Source organism: Rhinopithecus roxellana, chromosome 12 (assembly GCF_007565055.1).
Source record: "Rhinopithecus roxellana isolate Shanxi Qingling chromosome 12, ASM756505v1, whole genome shotgun sequence".
NCBI lineage: Eukaryota > Metazoa > Chordata > Mammalia > Primates > Cercopithecidae > Rhinopithecus > Rhinopithecus roxellana.
In genome coordinates, this window is record NC_044560.1 from 75477319 (window position 1) to 75504319 (window position 27001).

Here is a 27001-nt window from a genome sequence, read left to right on the forward strand (position 1 = left end):
ATCCCTGTGACATGCACTTATACATCCAGATGGCCTGAAGTGACTGAAGAATTACAAAAGAAGTGAAATTTAAATGGCCTGTTCCCGCTTTAACTGATGACATTCCACCACAAAAGAAGTGAAAATGGCCGGTCCTTGCCTTAACTGATGACATTACCTTGTGAAATTCCTTCTCCTGGCTCATGCTGGCTCAGAAAGCTCCCCCACTGAGCACCTTTTTACCTCCACTCCTGCCCCCCAAAGAACAACCCCCCTTTGACTGTAATTTTCCTTTACCTACCCAAATCTTATAAAATGGCCCCACCACTCTCTCTCTTCACTGACTCTCTTTTCGGACTCAGTCCGCCTGCGCCCAGGTGAAATAAACTGCACGTTGTTGCTCACACAAAACCTGTTTGGTGGTCTCTTCACACGGACACCAGTGAAAAATACTGTGATCTAAGACCTGTAACTACCCAAATTCTAAAGCATTGAAAAAAACTCTTCTAGGCATTGACTTAGGGAAAGAGTGCACGACCAAGAACCCCAAAGGAAATGCAACAAAAACAAAGACAGATGGGACTTAAACAGTTCTCAAAAGAAGATATACAAATGGCCAACGAACATAGAAAAAAAAATACTGAACATCATTAATGATTAATGATTAGGGAAATGCAAATCAAAACCACAGTGTGATACCACCTTACTCTCGCAAGAATGACCATGATTGGCTGGGCGTGGTGGCTCTTGCCTCTAATCTCAGCACTCTGGGAGACCGAGACAGGTGAATCACCTGAGGTCAGGAGTTCCTGACCAGCCTGGCTAATGGTAAAACCCTGCCTCTACTAAAATACAAAAATTAGCAGGGCACGATGGCCTGTGTCTGAAATCCCTGGTACTGGGGAGGCTGAGGCTGGAGAATCGCTTGAACCCGGGAAGGGGAAGTTGCAGTGAGCTGAGATCACACCACTGCACTCCAGTCTGGGCGACAGAGCGAGACTCCATCTCAAAAATAAACAAACAAACAAACAAACAGAAAAGACCATAATTAAAACATCAAAAAATAGGCCAGGCACAGTGTCTCATGCCTGTAATCACAGCAAACTCCATCTGGAAAAGAAAAAAAAAAAAAGAAAAAAAGAAATAGGGAATAAAATCGCAAATTTTGTATGTCCTCACTTATAAGTGGGAGTTAAGCTATGAAGATGCAAAGGCATAAAAATTATATAAGGGGGCTGGGTGCGGTGGCTGACGCCTGTTATCCCAGCACTTTGGGAGGCAGAGGTGGGCGATCACCTGAGGTTGGGAGTTCAAGACCAGCCTGACCAACATGGAGAAATCCTGCCTCTACTAAAAATACAAAATTAGCCGGGCATGTTGGGGCACGCCTGTAATCCCAGCTACTTGGGAAGGCTGAGGCAGAAGAATCACTTGAACCTGGGAGGCGGAGGTTGTGGTGAGCTGAGATGATGTCATTGTCCTCCAGCCTGGGCAACAAGAATAAATAGATAAATAAAAGAATTACGTAATGGACTCTGGGTACTCAGTGGGAAGAGTGGGAGAGGGGGTGAGGGATGAAAGACTACACTGTTGTACCCGAGCGAGTTAGAGAAACTTTGAGACAAATTTAAGAGTCCTTTACTAGCAGGCGACCGAGAGATGGCTAACGCTCGAAATTCTCTCAGCCCAGAGAAAGGGGCTTGATTTTCTTTTATATTTCGGGTTAGGAAGGGGAGGGGAGCTCAGTTGCAACAATTCTACAGAAGTAAAAACATGTAAAAAAGTTAAAAAGACAAATGGTTACAGAGAAACAAACAGTTTCCAGGTGCAGGAGCTCTAAGTCTTTCATAAGATATGTTGATATGTTGAGAGTCTGCTTATACAAGTTAACTCCTTGAGGAAGGGGGTGGGTAAGGAGTCCTTGAAGCCTTGCAAATGATGGAGCCAAATGGAGTTCGTCCGGCTTTTTCAGCTAAGGGAGAGTTTATTCATGTGGAAACAAGGCTAGGTGATTAAGGAAGAAAGGGAGAGTCTAAAAACAAAGTTAGTGAAAAACAAAGTTAGGTATTACAACACAATGGGTACAGCGAACATTGCTTGGGAGACTGGTGCACCTAAATCTCAGAAATCACCACAAAAGAACTTATCCATGTAACTAAATACTACCTATACCCCAAAACTATTGAAATATGATAATTTAAGACAAGAATAAAAAATCCCCAAACTCCCATAAGTTTAAGTTTATATGCTTTGGCTTTTTATTTTTTTAATTTAATTTAATTTAATTTAATTTAATTTAATTTAATTTAATTTAATTTTTTTAGAAAGGGCCCACTCTGTCACCCAGAATGGAGTGCAGTGGCTTGATCAGGGCTCACTGCAGCCACAACCTCCTGGGTTCAGGCAATCCTCGTACTTCAGCCCCTGAATAGCTGATGCTACAGGTTCAGGTCACCATGCTAAATTAGCTGGGCGTGGTGGCGGGTGCCTGTAACCCCACCTACTCCGGAGGCTGAGGCAGGAGAATCACTTGAACCCAGGAGGCGGAGGTTGCAGTGAGCTGAGATCATGCCATTGCACTCTAGCCTGACTGACAGAGCAAGACTCTGTCTCAAAAAATAATAATAATAATAATAATTTTAGGTTGTTTCAAGTTAAAAAAAAAGTCTATTAAAATAAAATAGAAAAAGTCAAAAAATGTGAGTTTATAAAATATATATGAAAATCTAGGGTGATGGCCGGGCGCGGTGGCTCAAGCCTCTAATCCCAGCACTTTGGGAGGCCGAGACGGGCGGATCACAAGGTCAGGAGATCAAGACCATCCTGGCTAACACGGTGAAACCCCGTCTCTCGTCTCTACTAAAAAATACAAAAATCTAGCCGGGTGAGGTGGCGGACGCCTGTAGTCCCAGCTACTCCGGAGGCTGAGGCAGGAGAATGGCGTAAACCCAGGAGGCGGAGCTTGTAGTGAGCTGAGATCCGGCCACTGCGCTCCAGCCTGGGCGACAGAGTGAGACTCCGTCTCAAAAAAAATAAAAAAATAAAAAATAAAATCTAGGGTGTTCAAAAATTACGTTTGATGGATTTATTTATAAGGTTTTACTAAAATTAGGTTTAGTTTTTGTTTTGTTTTGTTTTTTGAGATGATGTTTCACTCTTGTTGCCCAGGCTGGAGTGCAATGGCTGATCCTGGCTTACTGCAATCTCCATCTCCTGGGTTCAAATGATTGTCCTGCCTCATCCTCCTGAGTAGCTGGGATTACAGGCGCCCACCACCACGCCCGACTAATTTTTGTATTTTCAGTAGAGAAGGGGTTTCACTATGTTGACCAGGCTGGTCTTGAACTTCTGACTTCCGGTGATCCGTCCCCCTGAGCCTCCCAAACTGTTGGGATTAAAGGCGTAAGCCATCCCGCCCGGCCTTCAGTATTGATAATACACTATTACTAAAGTAAAAATTGGTTTACTCTTGAACAAAAGTTTTATGTATTATTAACATGACAGTAAAATACATTTGTTCACAATTCGAATACATTTAAAAAGAGAGAGAGTAAAGAAGAGACAGAATTTTCCCATGCTCTGGGGTGGGACTGGCACAGCTCAGGGAGGAAGCACTGTCTGAAAAGGCTGCAGCCTAGGCTAGCACTCTTTGTTCATTCAGCCCAGTATCTGATCACATCTTCTGTCGCTCAGGGCCTGAAGGGACGGGGCCTTGAACATTATCCAATCAGGGACGCTGGGCTGGGAACGTCCAATCAGGCACGCAGCTGGAGGGGACCGGGCGGCTTCCGGGACGTGGTTGAACCTTTGACTCTCGCTGCAGTCGGAGGTCAAGGTCTCGTCTTTATTGCTGTGTGTCCTCTGCTCCTAGAGGCCCAGCCTGTGTGTCCCGGTGACCTGCCGGTGTTGGGAGATCCACAACGAAGTCGCCAGGACCCCCTGGAAACCTAGAAATGGTGAGTGTGGCCGGTCCGACAGCCGGAGAGAGTGGCCGGGGCTGGTTGGAACCGGTGGGAAGTGGCTGTGGCGGGACTCAGGCCTCCCCGCAGTCAGCTCTACATCTGCGCCCCGAGTTCTCCTTGCCTAGCTGTACCTCAGTCCCCTTCAGCCATAAGGTGGCCGCTGCGCTGATAGCCGGCCCTGGGCGTCCTGTCTCTTCCCTGCGCTGTGACTGTGCCCTGGCCTGGAGCCAGGGCTATTCTTGGGGCAGCTCTGCACCCGCAGCGCAGAGTCTCTCCTAGATGTGCAGGGACCACCATGGGAGGGTCGTCGGGGGAGAATCCTGACTCGGGGTGTGGTTTCATGAATGGGAAGAGCTTTGGTCCGTGAGGTTCCCAGTTCCTGCTTTCTCCTATTTAAAATTTATGGAAGTCACCTCAAAAATATTAAAGAATTTAATCAAAGAGTGATTCCAAAATTGTAGAGCACTCAGCTATGGGTTGTAGTTTATGGTCTATTGAAGGGGTTTGACGGAAAGAGTTTTGTAAAGTGCATAATGAAGAAAACCACATTCAGTAATTGGTTAGGTACAGTTATGTAGTCTCTTTTCTTCTTTTTTTTAAGTCAATAAATATTTATTCAAGGAATTCCATGTTGTGATTTCTTCCACTGTCCATTGAGGTCACTTTAGATCTCTAAAGAGCTGGAGTCAAAAGATATATCTTCAAGTTTGCTCTTTTTAATGGAACTGATCCAATTGTCCCGTCAGCCCTACATAACAATAATATAAAAGTAAATTTCACATTTCCAGAGATGATTGTACAGTGAGTGAACATGAATGAGTCCTAGAACCAGCCTGAGTTAACTCTGCTACAAACTGCTTGGTTATTAGCAACCCACAAGGGTTACAATACAAAGGCAAAGCACATTTGCATGATTCAAGGGATCTAGGAGAATTTTAAAATCTCATTGATTACTGATGAAATAGTTATTAGAAAAAAAAGAAAAATCACATGTGGTTCACATTATATTTGTATCGCATTTCTATTACAGTTAATCAAGAAACTACAATTACGTAGTTTCTTGATTCGTTTTATTTTTATTATTTTTTGAGAGGGAGTCTTCCCTCCTTCACCCAGGCTGGAGTGCAGTGTCACCATCTTGGCTCACAGCAAGCTCACGCCATTCCCCTGCCTCAGCCTTCCGAGTAGTTGGGACTACAGCCACCCACCACCTAGCCCGGCTATTTTTTTTTGTATTTTTTAGTAGAGACGGGGTTTCACCGTGTTAGCCAGGATGGTCTCCCTCTCCTAACCTCGTGATCCGCCCACCTCGGCCTCCCAAAGTGCTTTTATTATAGGCGTGAGCCACCGAGCCTGGCCTTGTAGTTTCTTAATTTGTAACATCAAGATGGAAATTTCTTGGTTATGTAATCAGAGGTTAATTGGCAGTTCATAGTGTGTTAAGCCTGAATTTTTTCCCCCAATGCAGTAATTTACAAAAAATGCATTTGTGTTAGATTTTTTTTGTTTTTGAAACCAAGTCTCACGCCCAGGCTGGAGTGCAATGGTGCCATCTGGGCTCATTGTAATCTCCGCCTTCCAGGTTCAAGCGATTCTCCTGCCTCAGACTCCCAAGTATCTGGGGTTGCAGGCATGTGCCACCATGCCCAGCTAACTTTGTATTTTTAACAGGGACGGGGTTTTGGTCAGGCTGGTCTCGAACTCCTGATTTCTTTTTTTTTTTTTTTTTGAGACGGAGTCTTGCTCTGCCACCAAGGCTGGAGTGCAGTGGCCGGCTCTCAGCTCACTGCAAGCTCCGCCTCCCGGGTTCACGCCATTCTCCTGTCTCAGCCTCCCGAGTAGTTGGGACTACAGGCGCCCGCCTCGTCGCCCGGCTAGTTTTTTGTATTTTTTAGTAGAGACGGGGTTTCACCGTGTTAGCCAGGATGGTCTCGATCTCCTGACCTCGTGATCCGCCCGTCTCGGCCTCCCAAAGTGCTGGGATTACAGGCTTGAGCCACCGCGCCCGGCCGGAACTCCTGATTTCAAGTGATCCACCTGCTTCGGCCTGCCAAAGTGCTGGGATTACAGGTGTAAGCCGCCGCGCCTGGCCGAAGTCGATTTTTTAAAAGTAGAAATTAGGAACTAGAGCCTTCTCAGTCTTAACTGCCAGCCACTTAATTATTTTCACACCCCACAAGGAACAGCTGTTTCCTTGCATTTTTCACATGTGTCCCAAACAGGGCCTCAAGTCATTCCGCCACCCCCTATTTCTCCATCCTGACTCTGGCTTGCAGTAAAATACTTACTTTCCACTTCCCTCTGACATTCCCAAATGCCAATTTTCCTTCCCTTATTCACATTGTCAACTATTTGTCCTTTAGTGTACATTTTGATACCTATTTTAATCATTTTTTGGCAAAGCATTTGATGGCACATTTAAAAAGATTTGTTTTCTGTTTGTAAATATTTTTTTCTTCTGTTTTCCCTAGACACAGATATCAGAATTTTTTTTTTTTTTTTTTTTTTTTTTTTTTTTTTTTTTTTTTGAGGTGGAGTCTCGCTCTGTCGCCGGGCTGAAGTGCAGTGGCCAGATCTCAGCTCACTGTAAGCTCCGCCTCCCGGGTTCACACCATTCTCCTGCCTCAGCCTCCCGAGTAGCTGGGACTGGGACTATAGGCGCCCGCCATCTGGCCCGGCTAGTTTTTTTGTATTTTTTAGTAGAGACGGGGTTTCACCGTGTTAGCCAGGATGGTCTCGATCTGCTGACCTCGTGATCCGCCCGTCTCGGCCTATCAGAATGTTTTTGGGTCAAGGTTTCCCTCTGGAAACTTTATAGTGAGATGTGTCCTCAGCCACCTTTCAGTTTTTTCTTGGACCTAAGATTCAGTACTGTCTGGGGAAAAACCAGGATACCCGCCATGGCTATGTCTGCGAGAGTGTCTAGTGAATATCAGCTGCTGGGTCATTTTCTCCCATAAGACAACTTGAGGTATGGAGTGTAGCCTCTCATCTCCCATAAGACAACCTGAGATATGGAGTGGAGACTCTCAAGACAGCAGGTGAATGCCCTGGGGCTGAGAGGCACCGTCTGGTGCGCTGTTTTTTGGAAAGCTACCCCCTTGAGATATTAATATTGTCTTTACCCAACCCAGCTTCCATTTCTTGGAGACACATTGTTGTTCAGACAATCAGATGCTGGTATTGAAGGGGAAACCAAAATAATTTTTGCCCCTGGATTCTCTTAGGGGACAGAAAAATAGTGAAATAAAAATGGTAAAAAGTTTGTGGAAAAGAATAGCACTCCAAAGACAAAGAAAAAAACTGACCCCAGTGAGATGGTGCAAGAACTTGCAAAGTAAAACGTACCTGGGGCACTCACTGGGGCAGAGTTCAGAGGATGATTATTGAGCACTTAAGTGAACAGGATGGGGTGGAAGAATCTCTAAAGTAATTGGATGGCCTGACTTGACACAAGAGTCAGACATATCTGTACCTTCGAATGCGAATGATTTTGTTCACTTATTTTGACCTCAGTTTTTTTTTTTTTTTTTTTTTTACATAGAGTCTCATTCTGTTGCCCAGGCTGGAATGCAGTGGCACAATTTCTGCTCACTGCAACCTCCACCTCCCAGAAGAATGGCTGAAGCAATTCTTCTGCCTCAGCCTCCGGAGTAGCTGGGACTACAGGCGCACACCACCATGCCCAGCTAATTTTTGTATTTTTGATAGAGACAGAATATCACCGTATTGGTCAGGCTGTTCTCAAACTCCTGACCTCGTGATCCATCTGCCTCGGCCTCCCAAGGTGCTGGGATTACAGGCGTGAGCCACCAAGCCCGGCCGTTTTTTTTTGTTGTTGTTGTTTGTTTGTTTTTTAAGACAGGGTTTTCCTCTGTCGACCAGGCTGGGTGCAGTGGTGCAATCTTGACTCACTGAAACCTCCTCATTCCGAGTTCAAGTGATTCTCATGCCTCAGCCTCCCAAGTAGCTGGGACTACAGGTGCCCGCCACCGCACCTGACTACTTTTTGTGTTTTTTAGTAGAGATGGGGGTTCGCCATGTTGACCAGGCTGTTTGAGCTCAAAATTCTGACCTCAAGTAATCTGCCATCCTTGGCCTCCCAAAGTGCTGGGATTGCAGATGTGCCCGACTGACCTCAGTTTTTTTAGTGTAAGTTGCATTTTATTAGTAGGTCTTGAAAGGTAAGAAAATATTTACAAAGGGCATAAAAAAGGTGAGTTTCAAAAAATAATATCTAATTATATGTTTTATTTGTTGAAAATTGTCATTCACCTTTTTCTTTCTCAGAGTGAATTTAGGAGTTTTTTCAGGTGTTTTTTTGTTTGTTTGTTTTTTGTTTTTTTTGTTTTGGAGACACAGTCTCACTCTGTCACCCAGGCTGGTGTGCAGTGGCAGGATCTTGTTCACTGCAAGCTCTGCCTCCCGGGTTTATGCCATTCTCCTGTCTTAGCCTCCCGAGTAGCTGGGACTACCGGTGCCCGCCACCACACCCAGCTAATTTTTTTGTATTTTTAGTAGAGATGGGGTTTTATCGTGTTAGCCAGGATGGTCTCAATCTCCTGGCCTCATGATCCGCCTGCTTCGGTCTCCTAAAGGGCTGAGATTACAGGCGTGAGCCACCGCGCCCGGCCCTTATGTGTGTGTTTTTATGGCTGATTAATTTCAAACAGAATTCCATCTAGCTTTTAGAATGTTAGCTACTGAGGAAAAAAATAAAAATTTTTCTTCCATTTTCTTCCATTTCCGTTAATATATTTCCACAAGAAAATGTGGTAGATAATTGATGAGTCACATAGATTCGTGGAAACATCAGTTTCTTTTTTTGCAGGGTGAATTTGCAAAAATAAATATGTTCTATATCCTGTTATTTCGATATCTGAATTTAATGGTAAATTTTATGTGATGAAACTTGGTACCTCCTAGAAGTGTTCCTGTATAACTGTTTACCACATGATTTTTAATACAAAAAATAAAATCATGCTTTATTCTCCAAAAAAACCCACACATTTGCTTCTCTTACTGAGGTACAAAAGGTATGCATCTTACATTTTTCTTATATGAACACTGTTTTTGAATCATTTTGCTGGATTTTTCAAACAGTTTCAAAAACTAAGTAAATGACTCTGACATGGTAATTAAAGCTTGAGCCCAATGACTACAGGATAAGGTTAATTTTGAGCCAGCAAAAGGAGGCTATTAAAGGCCCCGTAAGTTCCTTCTGGAAAACCTTTCCTGCGGATTTCCCAGCCTGCTTACCCCAGCGGTGGAAGAAGCCTCCATAGTGAGAGAAGCTACAGAGCCCTAGAAAGCTGGGACCCCACAGGCAGATGCAGTTAAGGTTAAGAAAGAAGGGGTTTGGGGGTCTTACTGAAGATAAAATTGTTACTGTTTTGAGGCAGTTTCGAGAGGTTTTAAAATAAACCAGTTAGATGTACATAAAAAATAAATTGAATTCCAAAGGAGTATTGCAACAGGAGGAAGCACCAACTATAAGATCTTTAAGGATTGCAAAGATTAGGTAGATAAGGGCTTTTTTTCCTAGGGAAAAGCAAATAAGATTAGAAAGAAGGTGAGGGGAATGTTTAAACGAAGGGTGAAATACTCAGATTTTAGATCAGAGAATGTTTTATTTTGTATTTATTTATTTATTATTTATTTATTTATTTATTTTTTTGAGACGGAGTCTCGCTCTGTCGCTCAAACTGGAGTGCAGTGGCTGGATCTCGGTTCACTGCAAGCTCCGCCTTTTGGGTTCATGCCATTCTCCTGCCTCAGCCTCCTGACTGGCTGGGACTACAGGCGCCCGCCACCTCGCCTGGCTAGTTTTTTGTATTTTTTAGTAGAGACGGGGTTTCACCTGGTTAGCCAGGATGGTCTCGATCTCCTGACCTTGTGATCCGCCCGTCTCAGCCTCCCAAAGTGCTGGGATTACAGGCTTGAGCCACTGTGCCCGGCCAGAGAATGTTTTAACCTGAAGTCAGTGTGTTCTAAGGAGTGTTCTTCAGACAGTGAATCTGCAGTAGCATAAAATGAGGTCATATGGTGGCTCAGAGTGAGTGTAGCTCAGAGTTTAGGATCCTGTGGGAAGAAAATAAACTTAAGTTTGATTAAAAAGTATTTTATGTTGACCACTGAAGGCAAATTCAGCTGATTTTTTTAATGAGAAAAAGAAAATATGCAGAGTGTTTTCCTGGCTGTGTATTAGGTAAATAACGAGAGCACCATCTAAGTCATAATGGGAAGGGTGTTTCTTTTCATAAAATGTTCCTGGAGAACAGAGAGGATAGAGAATTTTATTAATCACAGCTGTTTATTATCTGTATGCATTATCTTTTCCCACCCCTTTTTTTGGTTCTATACTTTTCTTCCATTTGACTTTTTGGGGTTTGTATATTTTATTTGAAGCCAGTAAATATAACTACAGTGTTCTGTTGAGTTCTGTGAGTAGCTCTCTCAGATTATTGGATTTCAGAAAGGAGAGTCCCCAATTTTTAAACTGTACCTCAGAAGCATAGATGGGGCCCATGGAGTTTGTGACTGGCATCTGCAGTGAGGACAATGTTGTGGGACTGAGCCCTGAATCAGGTCTGTGCTGACTCTGGGTGGTGTCAGAATTCAAATGTTAGACAATGAGTTGGCGTTGGAGAATTGTTGGTGTTCATCAAACTCTGCAGATTTGGTGCCGGAAGAAAAATATCAGACTCCTGGCCTGGAATGAAACTCTGGGTGTCTGGGAATGGGAGGTTCTGCTCTCCTCTACACAGGCTGTCACACTGCCCCTTGTTCTTTGATTTCAGATCTCCTCCCAGGGTGACAGAGGACTGAAAACTTAAAGGAGATCTGATGACAAACTCCCTTTTGCCACAGCTGCCAGCAGAGGATTTCCACCCACTCACAAACACTCACTAGACATTGATGTGTCCACACCCCTCTCAGGACAAGGCACCACCCTCAGAAATTTTACCACAGCATTTTTGATCCTAGTGGTTTTTTTGGCCAGAAACCTACAAAAGTGTCTACGAGTCTCCTGGCATATCTCTATTTTCAAACACTGAATCTGCAGTAGCAACCTGTATTCTCCACCAGCCTAGGGTTCGCAATCTTATCTGCCTACATGGACCCAGAAATAAATCAGAGTACAGCCCCACCTGGGCCACTACCTATAGCACAAACCATTTCATCTACCTGCCTTGTACTCTCTCCAGTGCAGGGACTTTTTCTTCTTTTAACTTTTATTTTTGGTTGGTTCAAGGGTACACTTGCATGCAGCTTTGTCATACAGCTAAAATTGTGTCATGGGAGTTTGGTGTGCAGATTATTTTGTCACTGCAGTACTAATCATAGCACCAAAAAGGTATTTTTTCTGACTCTTTTAGTCCTCCCACCCTTCTCCCTCAACTAGGCCTCAGTGTCTTTTTCTCCTCTGTGTTCTTGTGTTGTTATTTAGCTCTTACTTATAAATAATAACATGCATTTGGTTTTCTGTGTCTGCATCAACTTTCTAAGAATAATGATCTCCAGCTTCATCCATGTTGCTGCAAAGGACATAATCTTGTTTTTTGTTGTTGTTCTGGTAAAATTCAACTGTGAATATGTTTGGTCCTGAACTTCATTTAGTTGGTAGGCTATTTATTACTAATTCAATTTTTTGAGCTTATCTGTGTATTTAGGGCTTTGATTTTGTGTGTGTGTGTGTGTTCAGTCTTGAGAAGCCTTGAGAAATTCAATAATTTTTTCATTTCTTCTAGATTTTTGTTTGTTTGTTTATGTGCATGGCAGACTTCAGTATATTTTTGTGGGGTCAATGGTAATGTCTCTTTTTGTTATTTCTAATTGTGTTTATTTGTATCTTCATTAATCTAGCTAGTAGTTTATTTACCTTTTTAAAAAAATAAATTTAACACCTGGATTTCTTGATATTTTGTAGTTTTTCATGTCTAAATCTCCTTTATTTCAGATCTGACTTTGGTTATTTCTTGTCTCTCGCTAGCGTAGGGGCTGATTTGCTTTTGTTGCTCTCAGTCTTTTATTTATGGATTCAGGTTGTTAAACTGAGATCTTTCTTTTTTATTGAGGATTTAATGCTATAAATGTTTCTTTTAACACTGCCTTAGCTGTATTGCAGGGATTCTGATGTGTTGTACTTTTGTTCTTTCTTGTTTTAAAACACTTTTTGGTTTCTGCCTTAATTTCATTATTTACCAAAAAGTTATTCAAGTGTAGGCCATTTAATTTTTATTTAATTATTTAGTTTCCAGTTGTTTTATTGGTATTGAATCATATTTTTCTTTTCTTTCTTTTTTTTGAGACGGAGTCTCGCTCTATCGCCCGGGCTGGAGTGCAGTGGCCGGATCTCAGCTCACTGCAAGCTCTGCCTCCTGGGTTCATGCCATTTTCCTGCCTCAGCCTCCCAAGTAGCTGGGACTACAGGTGCCCGCCACCTAACCCGGCTAGTGTTTTGTATTTTTTTTAGTAGAGCCGGAGTTTCACCATGTTAGCCAGGATGGTCTCGATCTCCTGACCTCATGATCTGCCCATCTCGGCCTCCCAAAGTGCTGGGATTACAGGCTTGAGCCACCGCGCCCGGCCTGAATCATGTTTTTCTTAAGCTGTAATCTGTGTGCGTGGTTTGTATCATTTTGGAATTTTTGAATTTGCTGAAAATTGTTTCTGATTGTGTGGTCAGTTTTAGAGTATGTGCCATGTGATGATGAGAAGAATGTGTTTTGTGGTATTTTTAGATGAAGAGTTCTGTAGATATCTATTAGGACTATTTATTTGGTCAAGTGTTGAGTTCAGGTCCTAATATTGTTAATTTTTTTCTTCAGTGATCTGTCCGTTAGTGCCTGTGAGATGTCATCTCTGATTATTACTGTGTCAGATTCTAAATCTCTTCAAAAGTCTCTAAGAACTTGCTTTATTCATGTGAACCCATGGATTTTTTTTATAACACCTTTCTCTCTTCTGCTTTCCTCCCCATAAACATCCTTTCAAGTGCACACAGTGTGCAAAATTCAGATGTCCAAGAGTTCAAGAACTTGTCCAGAGACCTGCTGTTTTAAGAGAAAATATAAATTATAAATAAGAGGCTTTATTCTCATATGTGAAAATAAGGGAGGATAACTACCTGATTTTTATAAAAGGTTTAGATTATATGTATATATTTCTTCTGCTTTTTGAAATATATGTAAATCATATTAGCAACGAAACAAACCTTTTTTTATTCTTTTTGACATTTAAAGAATTGTCTTTATCTGGGACCTGAGATTCATTGCTTTTTGTCTTGGCAAAATATTTTTTTTTTTTTTTTTTTTTTTTTTTTTTTTTTGAGACGGAGTTTCACTCTGTCGCCGGGGCTGGAGTGCAGTGGCCGGATCTCAGCTCACTGCAAGCTCCGCCTCCCGGGTTCACGCCATTCTCCTGCCTCAGCCTCCCGAGTAGCTGGGACTACAGGCGCCCGCCACCTCGCCCGGCTAGTTTTTTGTATTTTTTAGTAGAGACGGGGTTTCACCGTGTTAGCCAGGATGGTCTCGATCTCCTGACCTTGTGATCCGCCCGTCTCGGCCTCCCAAAGTGCTGGGATTACAGGCTTGAGCCACCGCGCCCGGCCGTCTTGGCAAAATATTATATTTTTTTTAACTTTAGTCTTTAAGGTAGACACAGACTTGTTCAGAGTAAAGTTCATTTCAAGAGCATAATAAAATTGAGCACAAAGATCAGATTAAATTCAGCAATACAGAATAATATAGACTAAAAGATACTGAATAAGTTCTTTGGCAGAAACCTGATTATCCAAGGTGATTATTTGCAGGCTGACATACTTACACTGCAAAAGCCAGAAGAGTTCAGTGTATAAACTGAACAGTGGAGTCTGTTGTACTTGGGTTACTTCAGTACAGTTAGTGTAGTTATGTGTAGTGTTTGTAGGCAACCTGCATTCATATAAAGTAAACAGTATTTTCTACAATAGTATGAAATTAAGGCCACAATATTTACTTTGAATGAATTCCTTAGTTATTTTAATGTTATTATTCATAATTTTGAAATATAGTGTTTCAATCGAATTATAGTTCAGATAATTTTTAAAAATCTTACATACATGGCCGGGCGCGGTGGCTCAAGCCTGTAATCCCAGCACTTTGGGAGGCCGAGACGGGCGGATCACAAGGTCAGGAGATCGAGACCATCCTGGCTAACACGGTGAAACCCCGTCTCTACTAAAAAATACAAAAAACTAGCCGGGCGAGGTGGCGGGCGCCTGTAGTCCCAGCTACTCGGGAGGCTGAGGCAGGAGAATGGCCTAAACCCGGGAGGCGGAGCTTGCAGTGAGCTGAGATCCGGCCACTGCAGTCCAGCCTGGGCGACAGAGCGAGACTCCATCCCAAAAAAAAAAAAAAAAAAAAAAAAAAATCTTACATACATTACGACTAGTACATAAAATTATTCATACTTATGTATTTATATCTGATGCCCAAAAAAATTTCCCATTAAATCGTTATAGTAGATATTAGTCTGACATGCTTATTAATGTACCCAGTGGGAATAATTATAGGTAAGCATAATTTTAGTGTCATATATTTTACCAAATTAGTGTGCTGCTATTACAGGACAAATAAAGACAGGTGATATGGCTACCCAGAAACCTTAATAGCTCTCCAGTCAGCTATGTTGCAAGCTCTAATATATTCTACTATATTAACACAGTCAGATTTCAATTTTTTATTAAAAAAAAGTGCTGGTGGAAGTTGTCAGATATATTCCAATATAGATCTCACATTCAATAGTTAGGAAATGCTCATGCCTATAGCCCGGGCTACTTGAGGCTGAGACAGGAGAATCTCTTGAACCTGGGAGGAGGAGGCTGCAGTGAGTCGAGTTCACACCAGTGCACTCCATCCTGGGCAAAAAAGTGAGACTCAGTCTCAAAAAAAAAAAAAAAAAAAAAAGGAAAGAAAGAAAGAAAAAAGAGAAAAATGGATGAAGCAGTCATTGTTCCTACCATCTTGGCAGTTTTAGTCTAGACTAGCAACTGGAAAAATGGTTGAATTATACATCAGATGGTGGGTACAATAAACAGATGTATGCAAAAAAACTTGGGTTTTATTTGAGCCACTTTCTGTATATTGTGGGTTTTTTTTTGGAGGGGGGGACAGAGTTTCTCTCTGTCGCCCAGGCTGGGGTGCAGTGGCCGGATCTCAGCTCACTGCAAGCTCCGCCTCCCGGGTTTAGGCCATTCTCCTGCCTCAGCCTCCCGAGTAGCTGGGACTACAGGCGCCCGCCACCTCACCCGGCTAGTTTTTTATATTTTTTAGTAGAGACGGGGTTTCACCGTGTTAGCCAGGATGGTCTCGATCTCCTGACCTCGTGATCCGCCCGTCTCTGCCTCCTAAAGTGCTGGGATTACAGGCTTGAGCCACCGCGCCTGACCCATATTGTGGTTTCTGATGGCTACACCTGAACTTACAACCAGAAGAGTCGTTATTATTATTTGTGTTTCTTTTACCCTGCTAAGAATACTTATTTTTCTTCTAAAAAAATTATTCTAGAAAACCTTAAGGGATTTTTTTTTGAATTGCCTATTAGCATATAATATAAATTTTACAGGGCAGTGGCTGAAAAAGGTTAAAATAAAAAACTCAGATTTAAGTTTACTTAAGTAAACTTTAAAAAAAAAGAACTGACAATACCCCCCAGTGGCATAGAGAACAAAATTGTACATCGGCTCTCCACTCTGCCCCAGCCCTATTCATATTCACCCTTTTTGGAGTCCTTATTTATGTCTGGCTCTACCCTGGAGTCTTGCCTCAAAGAGCTAATTAGAACAGATCAGAGTTTTGGGTCATGAATCCTGTTGCCTTTTTAGAGCTGATGCTCAACGTTTTCTGAAACTTAAAAGCAGATAAATGGGAAATATAAAGTATATATTATAGGATCTTTTCAAATTTTTTATTAAAACCAGTGCTTGCAGAGACATTATTTAGCAGCTTGTTTTCTGTTCCTACAGATCTAGTAGTTGATTCATAAGTCACAAGAAAGCAAACATAAACACAATAAAATTTATTTAAATTTTATTAAACTCTTTCCATCTGTATCCCTTTCATCTGTCTATATTTAGCTTTTATTCTATGCATTTTTTGAAAAAAATCAATGACAGAGCAACAGAAATAGAAATAAAAATGCTAGGTCCTTTAAAGCCTTGGAATTATTGAACACATAGTATGAACTCGCAGGGTGTTATTAGGATTAAACCACATAATGTGCTATCACAATGCTCTGTAACATCCTATTGAGCCCATAGTACCTGCTTAATAAACACTGCATTAGTACATGTGCACATATTCTTCAAACGCAGACTTACTCAGAAATTGCTTTTTTTTTTCTCTGTAAACTTTAAAGAGTCAGCAAAGAATATAATATTTTAGGATGAAGAATGATTGTCTTCATTTGTACTAGAATATATGTGTTGTGACAAGAGTGCTACATGTAAGGGACTCTGTGTTGTGCCTCATTTCTCTAACTAATGCTATAATAAGCCCAGGGGGAGCAACATCATGACTGACAGGGCACTTGTTTAAAAGACCCATTTATGGACCCTTCCCATACCTCAGAATTACATTTCATAGAGTGGGACCAAAATTACCAAGTGATTTTATAAGCTCATTAGAGCTTGAGAGGAAATGCTTAATTAACGGATTATCAGCCCAGGCTTCCAATTAGTATCACCTGGTCATTTTGCAGAACTCTTTTTACATGTGCCCTGTCTATGGATTCTGTTTACTGTTCTGGTGGAAGCCACCATGTTGTTGTAATTAAGTGGCTCATGTGACTCTAAGGTGAGGCCAGAATCAAGTATGAGGAATTCAAAATACATTCATGAGAGTTACGTTCCATCTTTGCATTAAAGGGTGGTCCAAGAACCTATTCTGTTTGGATTTGGTAGGGACAGTACAGCATGACCCATATTTCCATTACTGTAGCAGAAATTGCTGGTGCCTGTGTCAGGGGATGGATCCTGAGGACAAAATAAAGAAAAGTGTATTTTTATCTCTGTGGAGGAGATAAAGGACGCAATGGATGGAGTTTTTCTGTCATGGTCCTTCTGCCTATGGATGTGGTGACAGCAGGTAGACCTATAGTGCTGACACTTTTAAAGGCACTATGTCTTTTCCATCTGAAAAATTCAATTAATTCCTGTTTTTTTTTTTTTTTTTTTTTTTTTTTTTTTTTTTTTTTTTTGAGATGGAGTTTCACTCATGTTGCCCAAGCTGGAGTGCAATGGTGTGATCTCAGCTCACCGCAACCTCCGCCTCCCGTGTTCAAGTGATTCTCCTGCCTCAGCCTCCCAAGAATTCAAGATGCAGGTGTAATTTGTCCAGAAAACTTTATCTGAGAAAGGACCCTAGAGAAAGAGGAGAAATATATAAAAATGGCCTTTTCTTTTTCAGCAAAACATGTCTCAGATCAAGATCTGTGTCTACTCTGCTTCCTCCAGGAAACATGCGTTTGGTACTTGCAAACCTGTACTTCTGTACTTGTGTTTTTCCTCCCTAATAGGTTTGTCTTAGCTACTTTAAAAAATTCTTACAGTAATCAAAGTCTCTGAAAAATATACATTTTTTTCTATATACCAGAGCCTTCTTTATATCATGGCTTCTTATATGCCGTGCAGAAATCTCACTGTGAATTTATAATCTGCAGTATTAAAAATGTCCCTTTGTGGCTGTTGAACATGGGAAGGTGTAGATACTCAAAATTCCCATTGGGGAAAACCTGGTGTTTTTAGTGAAGACAGAGAACATGTAATGTTCAGGTTTCATCTGTGTTCTTTTTTATGTCTATGCAGTACAGGATTCAGAAAACACTCATTGAAGCAGTATGGTATTTGTTACACAGAAAATTCTAAAAGAATTGTTAGGAGATACCTGCTCTCTACAGTGCTAAAGAAAGATTATTTAAAGTCACTATTAAAAATTGCAGATCATGGGAGATATCTCTATCTTGAACTTTCCATAAAACTAATGTTTCCTTATGGTTAAATTCAGATTATAATTTACCTTTTGAGGGGCAATATCTCAGCAGCAATGCTGTGTCCTTCTGGGTGCATCAGGACATTATAAAAATTTGTTCTAGTGTAGTTGATGTTAATAAATCCTTTGGTTGATAAGCTCTCTGACACATTTTTTCATTATAGAATTAGTTATTTTTCTCTTCATCATTAAGTATCTTTATACAGCGGATATGAAGAAACCACCACATTTAATCTGGCAGCTGCCCTTCTTTCTTAGGTTTCCTTTGCATTTGTCTGTTTTTGGAAAATGAAGGCTCTCATCTTTGTTTACAAACCAGAAAAACAGAAAAACACAGGCTCATTCAATTACTGGATGTTTGACCAAGTAGTCTTTTTGGGCCAAAAACATTGGCATACTGATGAGCTTATTAGAAATTCAGCAACTCAGACTTTATCCTAGAACTTCTGAAAAATAAAAAATCTGCAGTAACAGAATCTCTAGCTTATTGTACACATTAAAATTGGAGTGACACCTGCTATAACTCAACATGTCTGTTCCATCTGAATCATATACAAAACTATGTCTTTTCCATCTGAAAAATTCAATTAATTCCTGTTTTTTTTTTTTTTTTTTGAGATGGAGTTTCACTCATGTTGCCCAAGCTGGAGTGCAATGGTGTGATCTCAGCTCACTGCAACCTCCGCCTCCCGTGTTCAAGTGATTCTCCTGCCTCAGCCTCCCAAGTAGCTAGGATTACAGGCATGCACCCCCACGCCTGGCTAATTTTGTGTTTTTAGTAGAGATGGGGTTTCTCCATGTTGGTCAGACTGGTCTTGAACTCCCAACCTCTGGTGATCTGCCCGCCTCTGCCTCCCAAAGTGCTGGGATTACAGGCATGAGTCACCATGCCTGGCACACAATTAATTCTGTATAGTGTAAATACAGCACTCAAAATTGTACGTGCTAGTGTTTATGCCCTCAATTTATACTTTATTATCTAGAAAAATATTACATATACACTGATGTTATGGATCTTATACCACTTTCTTTTGTCAGAGTTAGAGAAAACATTAGAGAATATTTCTGTGTTGAAAACTATTTTATTGAATAATTTCCATCCTGCTTATAAATCAGAACCAACTCTCTTTACTCTCTCCATTTTACCGTGAGTCAAATTAAAAATTCTGCCCATGACCAATTGGTAAATATGTGTGTTTGTTTGTGTTTTCCAGGGATCACTGACATTTAGGGATGTGGCCATAGAATTCTCTCTGGAGGAGTGGCAATGCCTGGACACTGCACAGCAGAATTTATATAGAAATGTGATGTTAGAGAACTACAGAAACCTGGTCTTCCTGGGTGAGAATAACTTTAATACACAATTCCTAGTATACGCTACAGGTTTCATTTTGCTGCAGACCTTATTGGACTGAACAAAGGAGGATGAACATGAGAATAAAGGCAAAGACAGAAGAGTATATTTGGAAGAAGAGGTCGGGGGCTCTTTGCTTCTAGTGAACAAGAGACCTGAGCTTCTATAGCCCTTTGTATTTACTGAGTAAAGGAGATAGGGAGGAGGAGGAGGTTGTGGTCAGTTGCTTGACTTAATGCAGGCCTGCATGACTGTATTCTTTGAACAGTACTCTCCAGATGTTCCAGCAGATAACCACAAGGAACATAGCACCAGGGGGTGACTGCCCTCAGTGTACCGTCTGGTGGCAGGAGCAGATGCGAGTTTGCCCACATTCTGCATTCATTATAAACAGTTTACTCTTTGATCATATAGCCTCCAGTGGAATGCTGAGTTGGTCACGACCCTCAGGCTTTCAGCTCCCAACGTTTCCCCCTTTCTGTTTAGCATTAACCGAATGAATGTAAGGCCAGGTTGGGCAGCTCTCATATTCTGATTGCTGGTCCATCCGATTTTACAGACTATGAACAGAAAACAGAGAACAGCATTACTCCAAGAATGACATATGAGATTTTAATGTGGTGGTTTAGATAGGTCCAAGGATTGAGGCTCTCCAGGCCTTGCTGGAATTCAATCCAGTCTTCTAAAGAAGGTTGAAACTCTTGAGTTTGCCTATTTAAATCAAGAATTTTGTTTTGTAATTCACCAGTGTCAAAGGTGATGTTGGATGTGAAAGCTCCCTGCAAGTGGGCTCTCACAAGGCCCCATGGATACTCACTTTGGTTATGTTCTAAGTCGGTTACACAAATATGAGTGTGATTTAAATGACAACACAATTGCTGTTGCAATTGAAGCTTTGTACTTGTTCTCCTCAACATAGAGCTGTTGAATAGAACTATGCAAAGCTACAGAGGACATCACAACAGAAGTTATTAGTGTGACCAAGGAAACAATAGCAAAAATTATCATGCCTAAGTCTCTGTGGACACAATGAGTAAGTTGAGTTAGAAGAAGTTTCATGAAGTGCAAAGAAGGGGTGGCAGCCCAAGACTCGGACTGGTTAACAGGAATCCATAGCCCAGGGATGCGACCCAAAATGGGCCAAAATGGGGGCTAATCTTTACTGAATATTACTGACACATCAGCTCCTGTTTCCATAAGCCCATAAAATTTCTTTCCTTTAATTTGTTCTACATAGGTGGGTCTATTAGAGACCATGGGTTGTGATAGATGAATTTCTCATGTAGTTGTGCTCCTAACTCATTTCTCCTTTTGTGGAGAAGGGTGTAATTTACAGGACATAAGCAATAATTACACTATATATTCCCCTGGTTCAAAAACCCAAAGATCTTGTGACATTAAAACTGCTTGAATTTCTCCTTCATAATCAGAGTCAACTACTCCTGGGACTACAGTGATGCCTTGCAAGTTAAGGCAGCTATTGCCTAAAATTAGTCCCATGTGTCCTGCTGGTAAAGGTCCCCAAAGTGACAGTGGATACTTTGGTAGGTTTGTCTCCTGCAACTAATGTAATTCTTTCTCTGGCTGGGAGATCTAATCCTGTACTTCCTGGTGTTCCTGGGGAGAGGAAATCAATGTTTCTCCTGGGACCAACCCTTTAAATGGGGTTGTGGTTTGAAATGGGAATGCTTTCACTGTTTGAGGGGCCTGGGTCCAGGGCCCCTTCTCGTTTCCCAACAGGGGGTTGTCATTATGAGGAAATTTTGAGTGGCACTGATTAGCCAAATGATTTCCACTGTTGCAGCCCAATGATTCCCTTTGTTACAGTGAGGACAGAGTCCTGGTGTTTTTTCTGCTCTGGGTGGGGGGCACTGCATTGTAAGGTCCTTTCTGTCCTGAGATCTGGTGACATACCTTTCTGAAATGTCCAGTTTTTCCACAATTATAACACTTTTCCACTTTAGGGTTTGACCCTTGGCTCCTTTTAGATCTGTCACCTGCTAAACTAGCCATTACTTGTGCTAACATTGTGGAACAATGAAATTCAGTTCCTACATTCTGACAAGCTTTAAGGTAATTCCCCAAGGTTTTTGTGGATCTCACAGGAGCCACTGCTCACTTGCAATCTGCATTTGTGTTAGAATTATAGGTTAGAATTATGGTAAGCATTTCTGGAGCAGGGACATGAGGGATCTGATGCCACACTGCCTCTAGCAACCATGCGATAAATTGTACATAAGGCTCTCATGATCCCTGCATGATATGTAGAAAGACTGCACTGGAACTCCCTCTTCAGGTATTATTCTCCGAGCATGCTTGGTGGCTAAGGCAGACCAGTGGTAAGCAGCCTCTGGGAATGTTAATTGTTGTACCAGATCTGAAAATGGGCCACTGCCTGTCATCATTTCTTCTGTAATGTTTCCTTGACCAGTGGCGTGGTTCTGCCTCGCCTGGTCTGCACACATTTCTTGCCAATTTAAACTCCATGTCAGGTGTGCCCTGGTGGATAAGCAAGTGCAAGCCAAATGTTTCATATGAAAGGGTGGGAGGTGCATGGCTCTGAACACCGATTCTAACAACCCTGTAGTGAATGGGCTTTGCACTCTACTATTAACCACACTAACTTTTAATTCTTTCAGTAATTTAAACTGTACAGGAGTGTGCTCATGTAAAAGATGTGGATTGTTCGGATCAGGCCTCACAGTAATAGGAAAAGCACAAGGTCCTAAAGGTTCCCCAGCCACAGCAGCAGCAAGCAAAATTATTTTGTATGGGGATTTCTACTTCTGTTGTTGGAGGGGGTGGTAGAGGCCAATTCTCCTCTCCTTTTTCCTACTTAGCAAGTGGCCAATTCTCCCCTTTCTTTTGCTCATTATTTTCAATAGGCATTGTTGGAGGAACAAATTATCTTTTTAACTCTTGAGACTCAGAACCTGACTCTTGTTGTCCGACAGAATAAGAAGGAGACAGTGGCAGTAGGACCGTGCAAACCAAAGCCCAAGCAGAAAAGAACAGAAGGGTCTACTTTAAAGCCTTTATGATGAGCCCATTTGAATCCATCTCCTACTCTGTCCCAATTTTCCACATTGAGAGTGCCTGCCTGCAGAAACCATAAGTTATGCTTAATAACCTCCTTCAGAAGCTTAGTTAATGTCTGTGAATTAACTTGAGCTCCAGACTGTTTCAACAGAACTTTAAGCAACTGCACATAACGTGTTTCTTCAATAGACAAATTCTGCTCATGTTACCCTGATTCAGAAAGTTCCCATTCCTAGTACTTCTTTAGAGCACTGACCTTATATCCACTTCTGGCAATTTTGTCCCAGGGTCCCCGTTCATCTGGTCAATTTCACTTCTGCTCCAGCAGACCTTCTTCATTCACATCAAGTCCCTGTGTTCGGATGCCACTTTGCTGCGGATCTTATTGGACTGAACAAAGGAGGATGAATGTGGGAATAAAGACAAAAAAAAAAAAAAAGAGTATATTTGGAAGAAGGAGTCAGGGGACTCTGCTTCTAGTAATAAGGGCCCTGAGCCTCTATAGCCCTTCGTATTTATTGAATCAAGGAGATAGGGAGAAGGGGGAGGTTGTGGTCAGCTTCTTGACTCAGTGTAGGACTGCATGACTGCATTCTTTGAACAGTAGTCTCCAGATGTTACAGTAGATAACCTCAAGAAGCATGGCACCAGGGAGTGACTGCCCTCAGTGTACCTTCTGGTGGCAGGAGCAGAAGCGAGTTTGCCCACATTCTGCATTCATGATAAACAGTTCACTGTTTGATCATACAGCCTCCAGTGGAATGCTGAGTTGGTCACGACCCTCAGGCTTTCAGCTCCCAACACCATTTCTTTTTTGTATAATTTCTTTTTGGTAGTTTATGCTTTCAGATTTTTGTTTTCAAGAAAATCATGGGGATTTTTCCATATAGAAAAAAAATTTCGAGATGTTTCATCTTGACCTGAACTTACCACATTTTTGAGCTGATCTGTGTCCTTCACTTTAGATTAATGGTAATTTCAAAAGTTGGCTGGCAATCTCCAAGTTTTAATTCAGTAGTACCAGGTGATAAAATTAAGAACCTGCAAAATTAGAGTACTTTCTAAATATTTAGAAATTTCTGTTATTGTTGGGGACCAACCTTAACACCACCTGTAGGGTACATAAAGTGTGGTGGTGATGAAGGAATGAGAAGAAGGGCTGAAACGGTGAAAGGGAGGCGGTGTGTCATACACCTAGAGCAGTGGTGGTTTGGGTGCATTTTCTTTGTGCTGAAGCAGCATAAACTTAACTTCTGATTTTTTCTTTAACTTATCAGAGAGCAGCTGTGGGGAGTGGGCCTAACTAGGAACCAGCATATCTGGCCACATTCCAGTGCTTCAAAGGAGTATCTTTCTCCTTGAGCACAGTGTTTATAAATAAGAGAGCAGGTCAAGCTCTGGTCATGGGAACGTGATGGTAATAAGGAGGCTTTCTTCCTCAGAGACCTCCTGTAACTTTCCAGAACTTATTGTCCCATATTTTTATGGCCAGTTTATGCAGGCACCCCATAAGACTTTTTCCCAATATGTTATAATTTAGTATTTTGGGATAAATGTATTAGAATATTCTATTACATCCTCTTTACTGAGCACATTACTAAGTTGGTAATTGGAGAATATGAGCAAGACGCATGTTGTTCATTTTTAATAAAACAGGTATTGCTGCCTTTAAGCCAGACCTGATCATTTTTCTGGAGCAAGGAAAAGAGCCCTGGAATATGAAGAGACATGAGATGGTGGAAGAACCCCCAGGTAGGTGAGAGTGAATACAGACAACATGGATGAGAGGTCCAAAGTCAAGGAGGAAGCCAGTCCTTAAAGTGATTCTCGAAGCTGTGCTCCAAAAGTAGTTTCTGGAAAGCCTTATTTTTATTTTTAATTTTCTCTCACACAGGGGCATCTTCTGTCTTATGCTTTTAAAATTTCTAAGAATTCTTCTTTCACTTCTGTAATCTTCCTTCAAGTTTACAGTGACAGCCAAAGTACTGTTCATGGCATACAAGAGAGTGGACATTCTGACTTTTTGTTTGTTTGTTTTTGTGGACACACAGATATCTGCATAATTTTAAGATATTCCATGTTAAACCATTTTTTATGTTCTCTTTTTCCATCATCTCTGAAATGTGTGAGACTAGTGGTTTCTGTATCGATTTTTTTTGGTTCATTTTTCTGCACATTTCATTCTGTTTTCAGTACTATAGTCTTTTTTTTTTTTTTTTTTTTTTTTGAGACGGAGTCTTGCTCTGTGGCCCAGGCTGGAGTGCAGTGGCCGGATCTCAGCTCACTGCAAGCTCCGGCTCCCAGATTCAGACCATTCTCCTGCCTCAGCCTTCCGAGTAGCTGGGACTACAGGCGCTCACCACCTCACCTGGCTAGTTTTTTTGTATTTTTTAGTAGAGACGGGGTTTCACCATGTTAGCCCGGATGGTCTCGATCGCCTGACCTCGTGATCCGCCCGTCTCGGCCTCCGAAAGTGCTGGGATTACAGGCTTGAGCCACCGCGCCTGGCCATGATTTATTATCTTTTGGGTATATAACCAGTAATGTAATTGCTGTGTCAACTGGTATTTCTAGTTCTAGATCCTTGAGGAATCAACACATGGTCTTCCACAATGGCTGAACTAATTTACACTCCAACCAGCAGTGTAAAAACTTTTCTACTTCTCCACATCTTCTCCAGCATCTGTTGCTTCCTGACTTATTAATGATCGGCATTCTAACTGGCATGAGATCATATCTCATTTTGGTTTCGATTTGCATTACTCCAACGATCAGTGATGATGTGTTTTTTTTCATATGTTTGTTGGCCACATAAATGTCTTTTTGAGAAGTGTCCATATCCTTTGCCCACTTGTAAATTTGTTTAAGTTCTTTGTAGATCCTGGATATTAGCCCTTTGCCAGATGGATAGATTGCAAAATTTTTCTCCCATTCCGTAGGTTGCCTGTTCACTCTGAGAATAGTTTCCTTTGCTGTGCAGAAGTTCTTTAGTTTAATTAGGTTCCATTTGTCAATTTTGGCTTTTTTTGGTGTTTTAGTCTTTGCCCATGCTTATGTCCTGAAGAGTATTGTCTAGGTTTTGTTCTAGGGTTTTTATGGTTTGATGTGTAACATTTAAGTCTTTCATCCATCTTTTAATTTTTGTATAAGGTGTAAGGAAGGAGTCTAGTTTCAGTTTTCTGCATATGGGTAGCCAGTTTTTTCAACACCATTTATTAAATAGGGAATCCTTTCCCCATTGCTTGTTTTTGTCAGTTTTCTCAAAGATCAGATGGTTGTAGATGTGTGGTGTTATTTCTGAGGCCTCTGTTCATTCCATTGGTCTATATATACGTTTTGATACCAGTATGTTACTGTTTTTGTTACTGTAGACTTGTAGTGTAGTTTGAAGTCAGGTAGTATGATGCCTCCAGCTTTGTTCTTTTTGCTTAGGATTGTCTTGACTATATGAGCTTCTTCTTCTTTGTTTTTTTTTTTTTTTTTTGGTTCCATAAGAAATTTAAAGCAGTTTTTTCTTTATTTTATTTTATTTTTTTTTTGAGACGGAGTCTCGCTCTGTCGCCCAGGCTGGAGTGCAGTGGCCGGATCTCAGCTCACTGCAAGCTCTGCCTCCCGGGTTTATGCCATTCTCCTGCCTCAGCCTCCCGAGTAGCTGGGACTACAGGGGCCCGCCACCTCGCCCCGCTAGTTTTTTGTATTTTTTAGTAGAGACGGGGTTTCACCATGTTAGCCAGGATGGTCTCGATCTCCTGACCTCGTGATCTGCCCGTCTCAGCCTCCCAAAGTGCTGAGATTACAGGCTTGAGCCACCGCGCCCGGCCTTAAAGCAGTTTTTTCTAATTCTGTGAAGAAAGTCAATGGTAGCTTGATGGGGATAGCATTGAATCTATAAATTACTTTGGGCAGTATGGCCATTTTCACAATATTGATTCTTTTTATGCATGAGCATGGAATGTTCTTCTCTCTCTCTCTTTTTTTTTTTTTTTAGACAGAGTCTTGCCCTGTCGCCCAGGCTGAAGTGCAGTGACACGATCTCAGCTCGCTGCAAGTTCCACCTCCCAGGTTCATGCCATTCTCCTGCCTCAGCCTCCCGAGTAGCTGGGACTCCAGGTGTCCACCACCACGCCCTGCTAATTATTTTGTATTTTTAGTACAGACAGTGTTTCACAGTGTTAGCCAGGATGATCTCAATCTCCTGACCTCGTGATCTGTCCGTCTCGGCCTCCCAAAGTGCTGGGATTACAGGCATGAGCCACTGCGCCCAGCCATGGAATGTTCTTCCATTTTTTGTGTCCTCTCTTATTTTCTTTCTTTCTTCTTTCTTTTCTTTTTTTTTTTTTTTTTTTTTTTTGACAGAGTCTTACTCTGTCACCCAGGCTGGAGTGCAGTGGCTGAATCTGCAAGCTCCTTGTCCTGGGTTCATGCCATTCTCCTGCCTCAGCCTCTGAGTAGCTGGGACTACAGGTGCCTGCCACCACACCCAGCTAATTTTTTATATTTTTAGTAGAGATGGGGTTTCACCGTGTTAGCCAGGATGGTCTCGATCTCTTGACCTCCTGATCTGCCCGCCTCGACCTCCCAAAGTGCTGGGATTAGAGGCATGAGCCACCGTGCCTGGCTTCTCTTATTTTCCTGAG

The 27001-nt window shown here is 41.8% G+C and overlaps 1 protein-coding gene across 1 annotated transcript in view; it reads left to right on the top strand.

Moving 5' to 3' along the window:
* The first annotated feature begins 3781 nt into the window (after window positions 1-3781).
* LOC104669310 (zinc finger protein 208) overlaps window positions 3782-27001 on the top strand; it is a 35322-nt gene continuing 12102 nt past the window's right edge. The window contains 3 exon segments of the mRNA XM_030912830.1: window positions 3782-3935; window positions 19186-19312; window positions 24021-24116. Coding sequence (XP_030768690.1) covers window positions 3933-3935; window positions 19186-19312; window positions 24021-24116 — 226 coding nt within the window. The 5' untranslated portion in view covers window positions 3782-3932.